At 41.2% G+C, this 15,558-nt stretch overlaps 1 protein-coding gene across 12 annotated transcripts in view; it reads right to left on the bottom strand.

Moving 5' to 3' along the window:
• MBTD1 (mbt domain containing 1) overlaps nt 1–15,558 on the bottom strand; it is a 50,693-nt gene that overhangs the window by 18,341 nt on the left and 16,794 nt on the right. For all 12 annotated transcript variants that reach the window (XM_083430136.1, XM_083430129.1, XM_083430128.1 and 9 more), the window contains 10 exons: nt 8,315–8,432; nt 6,604–6,738; nt 6,178–6,266; nt 5,489–5,723; nt 5,172–5,227; nt 4,937–5,041; nt 4,348–4,495; nt 3,073–3,155; nt 1,561–1,795; nt 472–549 (listed from right to left, as the gene is read on the bottom strand). In XM_083430136.1, the coding sequence (XP_083286262.1) occupies nt 472–549; nt 1,561–1,795; nt 3,073–3,155; nt 4,348–4,495; nt 4,937–5,041; nt 5,172–5,227; nt 5,489–5,723; nt 6,178–6,266; nt 6,604–6,738; nt 8,315–8,432 (1,282 nt within the window). The remainder of the gene's footprint in view (nt 1–471; nt 550–1,560; nt 1,796–3,072; nt 3,156–4,347; nt 4,496–4,936; nt 5,042–5,171; nt 5,228–5,488; nt 5,724–6,177; nt 6,267–6,603; nt 6,739–8,314; nt 8,433–15,558) is intronic.

The raw sequence follows: 15,558 nt of genomic DNA on the forward strand, positions 1-15,558 counted from the left end.
GGATGATGGGAGTTGTAGTCCCAAAACATCTGGAGGGCCGAGTTTGCCTATGCCTGTTCTATGTGAATCTTAAAAAAGCACTAATTTTTAGTTCTATGAACAACATGGCTTAATAAAATATATCATCTATCTTATCTTGGTGAAGATGACAGTACTACCCTAAACAAAAATTAATCAATCTCTTATCATTCTGGAGAGAAAAAGTTTTCTATGAAAGGACCTAAAACTGAAACCAAGATATTAAGTAGAAACTACCACAGAGTTTGCTTTAAAAAAATACTTATATTTGCACTTTATTTTACTTCACGTGACAAAAAAATACTCAATTTAAAAAGTTTTCCTTGTGCCATAATGCACTTTAAGCTTGAAAAACATTTCAACAGAAAGCATCATTCGCAACCATCATTTTTCCTGAGAGAAAAAGGCAGTTTTGTAGCAAGAAGGTAAAAACAAATAATTTTTGTTACCCACTTTTCTTGTGTCCTTTGTATTGTTGTGACTTTGATTTTTTCTTCTGCTTTGACGAGCTTGACTGACCATCTCTTGATGCTGAAATATATGTTTTTAAAAAGAAAGTGAATTTAAACACCCTTTTTGTGTGCAGGCAAAACACTGCAGGTGAGATGCTTCATGTTTCAGAAGCCTCGTGGACAGCAGCACCTATATTCAGTATAATTTTAGCCCTGTGCCACTTGAAACTGCAAAATATTCTTGAAATTTTAGACACATTAATATCTTTTAATATCACATTACTTGATCCTGCATTTGACAAAGTGATTATAAGGTGATAGGAAGCAAAATGATCCAGATGTGAATTAACAATTGTGTTGCAGGGTAGTAAACGACATAGAATCATTCCCCCAAGTCAGGAATGATTCATACTTTCATGTGTAAAATCATTTTACCATACAAAATGCACACCATCTGGGCCAATCAGAACCATTCTGCCTTTTAAAATATGCTCAGTACAACTGATAACTAATAGAGTCAAGCTGCTAAGCCTGTTATATGACTCTACTATAACTGATCATTGTAAGGGCATCATTAAAAGACTGCAATGAACCAGAGAAATAAACCAAAAGTCAGAACAATAGGATAAAAATATAGTAACAATGCAAACACATACAATGTTTATCTCTTTATTGTATATTTGTGAACTACCTTGAGGGGCATGTAAGAAATTAGTTAATTAAAGTAATAAATGCAAAATTACTTGCTAATCTACATGACCATACAGTATTCCCAATAATACTGCATTAAAAGCAACTTGCTTTCTTATTTGCCTTCCAAATATCAGTGGCGAACAGGGACAGAATAAGACAAACACTCTGAAGTACTACTGACTACAGAGCAAAACGGATTGAGCTCTGGAGTATTAAGCAAATGGCATTGTGTAAGTCCAAGCCGATTGCCCAGACTACACCCTTGCGCTAGCTGGTAACCCGGCAGGAAATAGATCAAAATCTAAAAATAGAAACAAAGATATGAAAAATTTTACCATAGAGAGGTCTGCTACGTTTCAGCTATAGAAAGTTCAGAGAGAAATTAAGGGCAACTTACATTGTGACGCAGGAGGCTGTAGTTGGTAACCCGTTAGCTGACACCATCCTACAGGGTAGAGGTCAGGAGATTCACAATCCACCCACTGATCATATTCGTCTTCCCAGCCGTCAAAATGTATCCTCAACAGACGGTGAATAATACGAGTTACTGTAGCCACACATACTAGACGAGGTTCCATGAGGTCCACAGCCTCCAGCTTCATTGAAACATGAAACCCATGGTTTGGAACTTCCTGGAACAGAAATGTAAGACAAGTCAGTGGCGTAGCATGGGTTGTCAGCACCCGGGGCAAGGCAAGTAATTTGCGCCCCCTAACCCTACCCGAGCCAGGTAGGGGCAGAGAGCTGCGAGTGCGAGCGCCCCCCCAGATGTTGCGCCCGGTGCGGCCGGCCCCCCCTGCACCCCCCACGCTATGCCACTGAGACAAGTACATCATATTGCTTTGAAAAGCAAAGTTTTGTGATTAAAACACGTTCACAATCACCTCTCCCATAACAGAACCTTTCTCTCTCCTGGTACATTTTCTTAGACTTGTGAGCACTCTCATTCTACCAAGGTATGCAGTAACAGATGATCCAGCACAGCATATGGGATCTCCTAGAGCTTTCTACCGTCACCTTTAGTTCACTTTGGCTATAAATACTGGGTTCATGAGATCCCAAGTCAAGTTACCTGGTCATGCTTTACTTTAGCTGTCAGTTGGTACTTTTAAGGTGGAATGGAAGCTTTAGTTAAATAGGCTCCAGGTATGCATTTCAGTGAACAGAAAAATCTGGTACATACTTAGGTCCACCACTCCACCACTGACAGCCATCCAGCCCCAAGGTAGTGGTAAAGCTGGAACTAACCACAGGATAGGATACCATATCAATATTGCCTAAATGATATATCTGTTGAGGGTATGGCCCTTTCAACAGTTGTAGTTTCCTAGCACTTTGGTGCAGAAGTGAAAATGGAAAGCCCTTAATGTAACATGTTAAACAGAAAGGTTTTTGATAATTGAATCTCTAATATATTCAGTTTTTGGAAACTGAAGTGTGGGCTTCAGAATGGAACCAATTATTTAATAAGCTTTTCTTTAAAAAAATTAATTTAATTTGGTATGGTCATGCAAAACAAGACTTGTATACATGACATAAAATATCTGAGTTTTTCAGTGTTGCATGTCCTCAAGGAAGAGAGGCACAGAAATGGGTGCATTCACTACATCCCAGCTATGATATTCCTGTTCCAACTAAAGGTGTTCATATAGGATTCAAATGCCAATATTGCAATACTGGGGTAACTCTTTTCCTTCTTCAACCACCATTGCATTTCATTAGTCTTAAATCCACAGGGTGAATCTACTGAAAGTACTTATCTGCCAGTACTCTATTCTATTTATAGTTAAGATGCTTTTCTATAACAGCTACATGTGAAGACATTTTCTAGATTCTATGGGGCTGCCGACAAAGGAATGAGCACCACAAATTGTAGGTACACAACAATTGTGAAACATTTTGGTCTTACCTTGTTAAAGAACTTCACAGGGGCTGCTACTGAACCCGTTTCCCTGAGGTAGTCAAACCATTTGAAAGGTAGTTTTGCATAACCTACAAGGGATTAACAGTTATGTAGTAGCATCACAAAAACATTTGCCCTGATCCGTACACAGACACAGACACAGACACACACACACACACACACACACTCTGCCCCAAGCAGTTTGATAACCATGGAAGGACAGGGTATACATTTCTTAGAATAAACTATGAAGTTACTCCTCCCAAGTGGGATCCTCAGTCCATCTAGCCCTGCATAGTCTACTTTGGCAAAAGCTCTCCAAGGTATCAGACAGAGGTCTCTTTTACCTTATCAGAGATCCCTTTCACTGCTGCTGCTAGGGACTCAACTGAGGGCCCTCCAGATGTTGGCAGATCACAACACTAGTTGGAACACTATTTGGAACACTTACTGGGGGTGAAGAACATTGGAACCCAGCCATCTCTCACTGAATCATGGCCCTTCCCTCAGCAGAAGTGCCAGAGTGCAATAAAGGACCACAAATGTACAGACAGAGCTCTGAATAAGAGGCCACCCCACTAACCTTAAATGCAAAACAAAAAAGCAAAAAAACCTTGATACCCACTGACAGTTTTACCCTGCATGAATTTATCCAATTCCCTTAGCTATCTAAGATAGTAGCCTTCACATATCAGGCAGAGAATTTCACACATTGTCATGCGAAAATGTGCTTCCTTTTGCCTATCCTGAATCTCCTGCCAACCAGATTCACTGGATGACCTTGAGCCCAGATTTTAGGGGGGAAATCACAGGAAGCAATCGATCAAACTAGGCAGAATATATGCTGTTACTAGGCCAGTCTGGCCTAGACAGGTGAGAAGAGTGCCACTTACTTTGAGGATATCATAACTAATGAAGAGGTGGCATTAAACCGTAATGCACCTAGCCTAGCTGCTTGTCCCATCTACACCACTTCAGCAAGCCACAGCAGTGGCAATTCTTTTACTCCTTTACTCTGCACTGACTAAAAAGCAAACGGGAGAACCAAGTCAGAAAAAGAGAGCTGCAACATTCCCAGCCAGCCAAAGGATAGTTAAGCGAGCAATAATGAAACACTTGTCTGCTAAACGACGATTGGTTCGGCAACTCCAAACTAGAGTTTGAAGAGAGATGTAAAGGATATGATTTTTGCAAACAAGCTTAAGGAAAAAGAAATGAATTATTTCACACAACACGGCTTGCAAGACATGTATAGATTTATGCACAAGAAGGTATGAATACCTCGGGGTGGAGTTAGTTCAATCATGTTAATTTCACAGAAACCAACGGGGAATATAGAAGGGGAGGTGGCATGGTAACAAAACCAGTCAGACCCATCGGCTGCCTCAGAGCCATCGATCCCAATCATAAGATATCCATCTGCTAATACCTAGACAAACAAAAAACAAACAAACAGCAGTTAAGATTTAGAAGTTAAAGTAATTTAAAGGTGGGGAAATACCAGGAAGTGAAGAGCAAAGGTTTTCAAAGAAATTCAGCTACTGGTTGATTTGGCAACCCTGTTTTAAGGCAAACAACAATATGGTCCATATGGTTCCTGATTTTTTTGTACAACACTATGCTGGTTACAACCAGCACCTATGTAATGCTCCTGATTCCTTAAAAACATGAGTTAAGGGAGCAGAGGCAGATCACATGATTTGTTTGTTTAATATAATTCCCCGCCCCCTTGCAATAGTTTAAAATCACAAAACAACTAATTATATATTGAAGTGCAATACACAATAAAATACATAAATACACAAAATGAAAATTCACTTAAGAGCAACAGCAACGGAAATTACAAGCAAAATTAAACTAATATATTTACCTTTCTAATTGTTGCCACACATATTGCAGAAAGGTTTAATGGATCTATGGCTTCCAATTTCATCCCCTCCTTGAACCATTCTCCACTTGACTCGGCTTCCTTTACCTAAAGAAACATTTTGAGGCAACAAATGGAAGCAACACAGGTCAGCATCACAGTCTATTTGCTTCTCCAGCTTCGATGCTGATGAACAATTCCTTCCATTATAAATCAAGTTCCTTGCAAAACATCATACCTTAGCAAATAAATGTGGGGGTGCATCAAAATAAGAGTCCTGTTTCTTGGCAATATCTGTGAAAAAGGGGGAAAAACGAAGTTGAAGATTTCTAATTTACTACTTCAAACATGTGACCTTTTAAAAATACAAACACCTACCAAAACCAAATAAAGCATTTTTTAAAAATACTTTTATTCCATAAAATGTATACCGCTTGATGGCTTAAAAAGCAAGCAAACCTCAAAGCATCTTCCTCTGTCCGACTCTCATATCTTGAAAGCATCAATGTGATATATTAATTTGTTTGTGGGAAACTCTGCACAAGAGGAGCTTACCAGATCTTTTGAACCGATGTCCTATACTCCGAGACCAACCAATGGGATGTATGAGTGGGCTGTACATATGGCACCAGAAGTCATCTGTTTTGTCTTCACTTTCTTCATATACCAATCTTAACCTGCCTCCAATTACGCTGTCTACAATTGCTACCCGTGTTCGGCAGAGATGAGTTTTATCAACAACTTCTACTCTCATAGAAGGCTTAAAGGGATACTGCATGCTTTCTGACACCTGTAAATATATAATCGTGCAATGTTAACATATGTACCTCTGCAAATACCCATCTACAACAATGGCTATGTGAATCTGCTATTGCCCACAAGTATCACAGGGAGTGCTTCCCCCTGTTTTGTTCCCCTTTCCACACCCAGTTTTATGATCAGTAAACAAAGACAGGTACCATCACTTTCAGACTTTAGACTGCCAACTAGGAAAAGAGCTTTTCCTGTGATGGTCTCATAACTTAGGCTTTTTAAACTTTTGTTTCTGGTCCAACTGTTGCTGCTTTTTTGTTGTTGCTGCCAGCTTTTGCTTTCCGCTCCAATTCTGATTTTCATATTGCATTTTACTGTTTAACTTTTTTATGTAACAGTTTTTAGAGTATTTATCCTCAAAAGCATTTTGTAAGTACTATAATAAATAAGTCAAAAAGGCTGACAAGGGTCTTCTTTGAAACCAGCCTCACCTTCTGAGAGAAGTCAGGAGGAAGAGTTTTGGCACCAGTGAGTCGTTTCACCAGAAAAGCTTTCCAGTTTGTGTATTTGTGTTGAATGGCTGTCAAGATTCAGAAAAACAAACAGACATTAACCACTTTTGAAAATTTGTATTGCAAGACACTGAATGAACAATGTCAAAAAGTTATTGTCTTCAGAATTTACTGGAAATCCAGATACGTTATCATAGTGAAGTACTTTTAGCTATTTTGACACAACATGAGTTAGACGCAAGCACGTCCATTCATATGATAAATACAGAGAGAGATATACAGATGTTGTGATATCAGACTTACACTTAAGATAAGAGAGTATGTAATGTAAGTTAAAGGATCAGTACAGAGAGAATAAGATAAATTCAACTAAAGGTCAGCCTGTTAAAAGTCAGATTTACGTACATCGAGGCGGCACTAGAGGCTTCCCACTTGTTGCACACCAACCAACCGGATGGATATCAAGACCACAGATGTTACACCAGAAGTCGAGACTTGAATCGCTTTCAAAGCCTTCATATCTTAGTAAAGCACTGTAACCTGAAAGAGAAGGAAATCTCATGCTGATCCATGCTACTCTTACTGAAGAAATGCACCACAATCAAACACGCACTCCCCTTCATTTGGAACAGCTTCCAGAGGAAGCGAGCCGATGTTGGAAGTGGTCTTCAGCTGCCACTGCCTATACTAGAGCTGTGAAAGAAGGGAGGCACCACAGCAGAGGTTGGGGTAGGTGTGCAGGAGATTAATGTACTTTGTCAATAGGGGAAGTTCCTACATTGATGTTACAGTCGTACCTTGGTTTTCAAACAGCTTAGTTCTCAAACGTTTTGGTTCCCAAACGCCGCAAATCCAGAAGCGACTGTTTCGGTTTGTGAACTATTTTTGAAAGCTGAACATCCGACGGGGCTTCTGCGGCTTCCGCTTGGCTTGCAGGCTGCAGAAGCCGTGCTTTGGTTTCCGAACGTTTTGGAAGTCGAACGGACTTCCAGAAAGGCTTCCGTTCAACTTCCAAGGTACGACTGTACTATACTAGGGGTCACCAGCATAGCCCTCGTAGGTCTCTTCCTCCACGGAAATTAAGCTTGAATGAAGCAATCTATTGTAGCCAATAGAATAGGTTGCCGTGAGTGCAGAGGCACCAGCTTCTCCAAAGGATTGGAGGGACATTGTGAGACGTCCTCTGAATATTGAGGGGTGCCCAGCCACCTCAAAAAAATATTTGGGGGGCCAAAATTGCTTGGGCCCCTAGGAGTTGGTGCCTATTATTGCGTGCATGCAGTGCCCACAACAATTTCTCCAATTTGTAAATGAGTTCACAGGCTCAAAAAGGTTGGCGACTCCTGCACAGTATACTGTTAGAAGACATGGCCTTGAAATATATTTTTTCCCTGGATTTTAAGGCAATTTGTTTTACATGAGGCTTCTCAAACTATGTGTTGGGAGCCTGTTGGCAAATTCAGCTTGATTAATTTGCCTGACCTATGCTGGTGCTTTAACTGCTATCTCAATGCAAACATTCAAAGGTCACAGAGAAAGAAAGAGCCACAAGCCATGAGTGTATAACCTTGTTTCAAACACCTAGAGTGCTTTGCTTGGAGGACAGCAGTGTGTTGATCATAAAGGGAATTTCACATAATGAAGTCTGCAGGGAAATTATGAGTCTTAGCTCAAAATCACAAGCAAGAGACTTATCAGGAATCAGAAACTACGCAAAGGAAAAGTTTTTCAACCCCTAAAGTTGAAAACATATAAATTGCAGCTCTAATAATATAAAAATTACAATTACTCCTTATCACCCTCTGAAGAATGAGAACAAAGTCTACAATTAACAGTGTCTGTAGCATTCAAGATCTGAATATGACAGTCTTTTAAATTCCGCAGAATCATCCCTTATAGGCAGGGTTTCAAACAGATCTGCTTGGAAAACCACTGTTGACTTAATAGGAACTTGCCCCACTATGGCAACCTTAAGTATCAGGCCATTCAACACAGAAGACTTATCCATTCTGCTATGCATTTTGTTTCAAATAATATATACACCTGCTCAAATCCCTGAATTATTTATTGATACAGTTACAATTTAAAATGCATTATTTTATGCAAAGTTAATAACCTGCTAATTTTACAATCCCAGCAATCCAGAAGACTTTGGTAGGTAGGCTGCAGTCTGTGTTAGGGACTTCTACACGTACACCTTCTGAGATGTCACCCCAGCAAGTCCCCATAGGTGCCTGCAATGTTAGGAAAATAAGTTAGAAACCATTTAATTCATAAAAACACTTATTTCCACCTATTAATACTAGCCAAGCTTTCTGGCTTTTCTTTCCGGGGGAAGCTATCTGGTTACTGCTTGTAAAACTGGTTAATTCATGGCTTACCTTTGTTGATGACAGTGAATCCCTCCCTCTCTCACCTGCCACAACCAGTGAAGGTTTACGGTAATTTTATTTTTCAGTAACCTCATAGTTAAAAAATCTGAATTATCCTTGAAGTCCTTTGTTGCATTAATGACTCGTTGTAGCATCACTTCCTTAAAGTATCGTGTGAAGAAAATGATTTGTGTAGCTTTCCCTTTTTAGCAATGGTCAATGTGTGGAAATTAGTTGCAATTCTTTTTTTAAAAAAAGAGAAAATGACTTCATTTGTGGGTGAACCTGGAATATGAACTTTCTGCAGATTTTAACTACTTCAGGAACAACAACAGAATGTGCAACACAGGAATGGGAAGATATATTGGACTAAATAGGAAATGAGCAGAGTTTGCTATAATGAATTAACTTAATGAAGAACTGATGAAATACCTTTGAAGATTTGCTGATTAATATTTTAAAACGGGCTACTGCAAGAATAACTTTAAAAGAGAGTGTACATGCTAGAAAAGTAAGCAGTTAATCCAGCTGTGGAAATACTCAAGTTCCTTCTCAAGTATACTTGAGAAGCTACAAGAAATAAGTCAGTCTCCTTACACAGATGTGTCAGCAAGTGATTCCAGGGCAACCAAGCTTACTTTTCTGGCAAGATAAATAGTTTACATATGAGGGGAATGTTAACTGAAAACATGTCTATTTAAACTCTTAGGGAGTAAGGAGTGCTTTAGCAGAAAAGATGCATGCCACATTAAGTATTTGTGCCGTCAACTTGGAAGCTATACATAGAAGTCTGAGAGTGACAAATCTGGAGGCATTATGACCTAAAGCAGCAGCCCTCAATACTTACTAGTAGTAAGGCCCATTTAATTCAGTGGAACATCTGAGTAAACATGTTGAGGATTGGGTTGGAAAATCCTGACTAGTTAAAATAGCGTACCGACAATCAAATGAAAACTATACAGAAGTAGTAACATGAATGTATCTTCAGCAATGTATCACCTCCAGAATGAAACTGATCTAGTTGTGAACAGGAACATTCTGATTTTGAATGAATTCTGCTCTTTACTAGATCATCTCTTGAGGAGGCGGAAGAGGAGGAGGAGGAGGTTTCAGCAGCTCTTTATGGCCAGGTGCTGTCAAGGTTCAGAAAACAGATTTAGGCTGAGTATTATTGTGGGGTGGGAATGCTGATAATAGAAACAGGGCAGTTCTTCTACAGTTAATCAAGTTCCATCATGATAAGTCTCAACGGGCTATAGCTAATAGAACTAGTGAATTTGAAATTTTGCATACACATGGTCTACCCGATGAGGTGTATGAAAGTACCCCCCCAAAAAAAAAGAACAATCCAATAAAAATTATCACAGATCCAACAAGTTTAAAAGTTTGACCTCTTTCCCATTTATAAAGAAATCACATATTTCTTTCAAATTTTGGTGAAAAGTACTGATATACTTTGTTTGGCCTTTTTGTGAAGTAGACCTTTTAAGTGGTCACGTTCTAATCCGTGATTCAAAAGTTATTGTGGTTTCCCCTCTCCATAAAGTAAAGTACCGGGGGGGGGGGGGGAGAGAATACTGCTGGGCATGACTGAAGCTAAAATGTGGCCAGGAGGGCAATGCTTGCAGCGGGAGTCACCTAGCTGACAGTATGTGTGGTATCTATTCCTTTAGTTATGAAATATCACAGTGTGGCGCAATGGCTACAGTGAGGGCTTGTCAACCTCTTTGGAGCCATGGGCACGTGAGAGATTGTCATAAGGAACCACATGCCCCAGAGTCACAGATGCATCCATCCTATCTCATACTGCAGCTCTGCACACAACCTGTCCCAAACTGTTACCCGCATGAACTTTGCCAGGAGGACAGTAGTGATTCTTTTCTAGTAATTAATCTAACAACAACCCTGTGAGGTAGGCCATATGGAGAGAAAGAGACTGGGGCCATACATCCCTGTGAGTCGCAGATGCCCGTCAAAAACTCCATTCGATTGAAACAAAATTGAATGCATCAGGTTTCAAAGTTTCGGATTGGTATAGGGGTATAGCAGAAAGTTAAACTTGTCCTTGTCTGTGAAGATCGCGGTTCTGCTAGTTCCTCCTACACCAATCCATATGGCTGTCGCTTCCAAAGAAAGCCATCATGGGTTTGGGTCTCGTGGCCTTGAAACGATGGTACACTGTGTATATCCAGCATACTGTCTTCTCTTGCGCAATACGCTTACTAGCAGAACCATAAGCATACAGATAAGAACAAGTTTACCTTTCGAACTCATGATGAAGGCATCCATCTTGGGCTCCTTCCCAATAAAAGGAAGGTCTGCCTGGGCCACCACTCTGATCCAGCGCACACTCTGGAGGAATTATCTGGGAGGGACAGCCGCCTTCCCTGCAAGGTAAGTTGCAATCAGGAAGGTCTTGATGGGCAAGGTCCAGGTTCATGTAAGTGGGCTTCCCAACCCAAAAAAAAAAGGCTGACCCTATAGCTTCTCTGCCTGGGATAGCTAAGTGCTACTACTGGCTTTTCTCAAATGCACTAAAAACACCAGGCAGAAATATTTAAGGCCTCTGGGGCTTTAGAACCATGGTGCAAGATTTTTGTTTTCCAGGTGCACCTGATATATCTGTTGCATATGCAGTGACCACAATCCAGAGTTCCCTTCGTGTGGGTGCAAGCACAAGGCTCCCCCACCCAAGAGCAGGCTCTCCCACCCCACAATAAATGAGCTTCTGTTTGTTTGGTTTTAAAAAAAAACTAGCATAAATTTAAATAACTGCTTGCTTCAGACAAAGCTGATGCATGGAATAAGACAGAAAAGGCCCCACTGCACATGCAGACCTCACACATCTCTCTGGATTGAGAATAATATCTGCATTTTAAAAAGGGGGAGGAGTGCTAGTAAGCCGATAATGCATCAGTGCCATCTAGTGAAAAGGGGGGAAATATTCCTCATGTAATTACATACAGTTTATAAATAAATTGCATCTGAAAACCAGGTTACAATGCACTAAATAAACAGTTCAGTGGTACTTACTCCCAGGTGTGCATAGGTTTAAGACCATCCACTATCTGAGGCAGAGAACAATGCTAGTAGCTGTCATGTTTGTCTGTTGTACTATTACCAGTACAGGGGGACAAAGAAGCTGTGTCTGGACAATGACTCCCATCATCCCTGATCGTTGGCTGTGCTAGCTTGGGTTGATGGGCGTTGGGAGCCCATTAACATCCGCAGGACCACAAGTTTCCAATCCCAGTTCTAACACATATGGCCAGCTCTGCATGGTGAGCAAAAAGTGATGAAGATTCTTGCTGGGTCTGCAGTGACCCTGATCTATTGTATTTAACGATTCCATATCCATCCAATGCACATTCCCTTTAAAAACTTGTGCAACAAAAAATATACTTTCCATAGGACACCCTCCTCTCTTCCAGAAAGGTGGTGGGGCAAAATGTTTGAGATGCAAAGCTTTTAGTAATATTACTGATGGAATTTGGTGTGTTTTGTAGAAATCATGCAACCCTATAATGAAGTTAAGCCTAGGGAAAGCTCCAGATAAGACTTTACAACTTCCTTGGAACAAATCGACCATTTGTTTGCACTAGCAGCAATTAGGACATAAATAAGAGGAAGCATTTGCGCTCCTTTGTGGAACATCTGAATGCTAATTACAAGGGAGCCTATTTAATGTACTATATGTTACTACGTAGAGTCATCTGCAATCCCTATACCTGTTTATATGGGCACAGTGGAATGAATTAAAAGTAACGAAGCTCATTTCCTCCTCAACATCAAGAAGAAGAAGAAAAAGAGGAGTTGGATTTGAAATCCCGCTTTATCACTACCCTGAGGAGTCTCAAAGCGGCTAACAATCTCCTTTCCCTTCCTCCCTCACAACAAACACTCTGTGAGGTGAGTGGGGCTGAGAGACTTCAGAGAAGTGTGACTGGCCCAAGGTCACCCAGCAGCTGCATGTGGAGGAACGGGGACGCGAGCCCAGTTCACCCGATTACGAGTCCACTGCTCTTAACCACTACACCACACTGAACATATAGCTGCTAGTGTCGGTTTTGAATGCCGATTTGCAAGTTTGCAAGTATGCACGCTCTTGGAGGTAGATTTTAAAAGAGAATATAGGCACAGATGACTTCAGGCATGGAAACTAAGATTAAAAACATGACTGTGTTGACCAGCACAATCAATAGCAGATTGTGCACGAAATGCTATCAGAACAGTTTGTTGCAATGGTCTGTTACTGCCTACATAGTTCTGTTTTAATAGGCACGGCCATTTAGGGTAGGTATGGGGAACCTCCAGCCCATAGATCTAATTACGTCTGGCAGGGGTCTCAATTTGGTCTGCAAGGCCATTTCCCCCAAACCACAGTCCCGCAAATGCTGCATCAGATGAGGGGCAGGTAAAGGCTGCCAGTGCACAATTGGGAACCTTTAAAGGCACTCCTGATGGTGACAGGTAGGCTCCCTTGCCAGTGCACAACCAATCTGCTAACCGTCACCAAAAGTAAACCAGCTCAAATATGCTGTGCTACAGAGTTGCCACAGCTGATTCCACCCAAAAATGGAGCCTGAAGTCAGCTACTATCAGCTTACTGGGGGTAACTTCAACCCCCACTTGGCTTAGAATTTCTATGTAGCCCAGTTGCCACACTACAAAGGAAAAATGGGTCACCTGACATCATAGTGAAGTCAGATGACTGTCAGGTGGGAGGGCCACCAAAATGGCCCAAGGGTGCAGCAATGCAAGATCCAGCCAACTGACTGGATCCAGCTCCCTACCCCGATTTAGGAAATACCTTAAAATTAGGTTCCAAAAGCATACTTAAAGGTAAAGGGACCCCTGACCATTAGGTCCAGTCATGGCCGACTCTGGGGTTGCGGCGCTCATCTCGCTTTATTGGCCGAGGAAGCCGGCGTACAACTTCTGGGTCATATGGCCAGCATGACTAAGCTGCTTCTGGCGAACCAGAGCAGCACACGGAAATGCCGTTTACCTTCCCGCCAGAGCAGTACCTATTTATCTACTTGCAATTTGATGTGCTTTCAAACTGCTAGGTTGGCAGGAGCAGGGACTGAGCAACGGGAGCTCACCCCGTCACGGGGATTCGAACCGCCAACCTTTTGATCGGCAAGTCCTAGGCTCTGTGGTTTAACCCACAGCGCCACCCGCATCCCACAATGCATACTTAGTCTTGCGTTATTTGTGAGTCATTTAGCTTCATTAGATATCTCCCCGTCCCCCCCAAAAACCTCCTGTACTTTTATGTTGATAGTTATTGAAAGTATGAGCAGCAGAACACAATCCTCATCTCTGTGTTGCTCACCATATAAGCAAGGAATTCAAGATGAAATTCTGAGACACATATTGTCATCTGCCTATGCTACGTTGAACTGAAAGAATTAAGAGAACATACAACATTTAATTGTGGTCTCCTTCCTCATGAATCACCGTTATTTCTATAATACTACACTGTACACCAGAGCATGCTCAAATATAGAAACACAGAGGCTGCCTTATGCATGGCAGACCATTGGTCCATCTACTTCAGTACTGTTTACAATGACTGGCAGTATCCAGGATTTCAGGCAAAGGTCTCTCCCAGCTTCTTCTGGAGATGCAGAAGATTGAACCTGGGACACTCTGGATGCAGAGCAGATTGACATCCAGCCAAAGTAAAACGCTGGTGAAAAAGCAGCTACAAAAGTCTGTGACTGAGTAACGTACCTAAGTGCAAGTAGCAGGCAAGCACCAAAGAGTACTTGTCCACCCTTGCACCTTCACTGCCACAGAGCTGACCCATGTTTTCTTGGCTAGGTAAAGCTCATAATTCACTCATCTGCTGCTCTTTAAGAGGAGGGAGAAAGGACACCCCCCAAGTCCCCAGTTATCACCCAACGGAGGAGATGCAGTAGAACTATCATAAAATCAGAATTGGAGGGGGCTTGTATGCCAGAGCTACTGCAAACTCAAGAGATGGCTGCCCAGCCTCTATGTTAAGCTCTCCGGTGACACCTTGCCCATTCACCCACCCCAACTAAATAACTGGTTCCATCCTCAAACTGTTCTTACTGTCAAGAGGTATTTCACAATGCTCAGTGAAATCTACCCTCCTGTAATCTATGCTCATTAGATCTACATCTGGCCTCTGAGGAGCACAGGACAGATCTTTGCCCTCTTCTATGTGACAGTTTTTCACATATTTGAAAAGTGCCATTGTGATTCCCTCCACTTCTTCTCTACTGGCTAAACATACCAGACTTCTTGCTGGCGGGTGTCCAGCAGCAGAATGTTCTCTGCAGGGGCAATCATCTGGTGCCTGCTATGTTAGAGACCAAGTGAAACTGAATTTATTTTCCAGATATTTTAATGCATACAATTTAAACCATACTTCTGCTGTTAGAGTAAATGATTGTTTCATTCATTGTTGTTTGTTGGATTTTATTGTATGTTTCAGTGATAGTTGCTTTGAAAGTTACTTTTGAACTGAAACCTGGGATACAAATATAATGTACAATCAGTGCCCCCTTAAGACATTTGAGACCTGAAGTCACTATTCCAGGCAACATCCCCCAGTGACACTTGTCCCTCCAAAATACAGGGGCAAGTATAATGTGTGTGTGTGTGTGGGGGGGGTGTTAATCAAAAGGAATTCTTTTCCAAGAATATGACTGCTCACCCAAGGTATCTCACTAGCTTTTCTGTGTCTTGCATGTGATACAAATTGAGTCTGAAAATTAGTGGTTTAACAAAGACAAAGTTCTGTCCTGAAAACTCATAGTCTTAATTTATTTATATGAAACCTTCAACTTAATTCTATACTCAAAAGATATTCCCACTGTGTTTAATGGGCCTTACTCCTAATAAAGCATGTGTAGGATTGCAGCCTTAAAGACAATTCCACAATCCCCAGAATCATATATAAATTTAAATTGCTTCAACTTTTTTTTTTAAGCAAACCAGTCTGTCAGGGATA

Source organism: Podarcis tiliguerta (assembly GCF_965153285.1).
Source record: "Podarcis tiliguerta genome assembly, chromosome: 2".
NCBI classification, from domain to species: domain Eukaryota; kingdom Metazoa; phylum Chordata; class Lepidosauria; order Squamata; family Lacertidae; genus Podarcis; species Podarcis tiliguerta.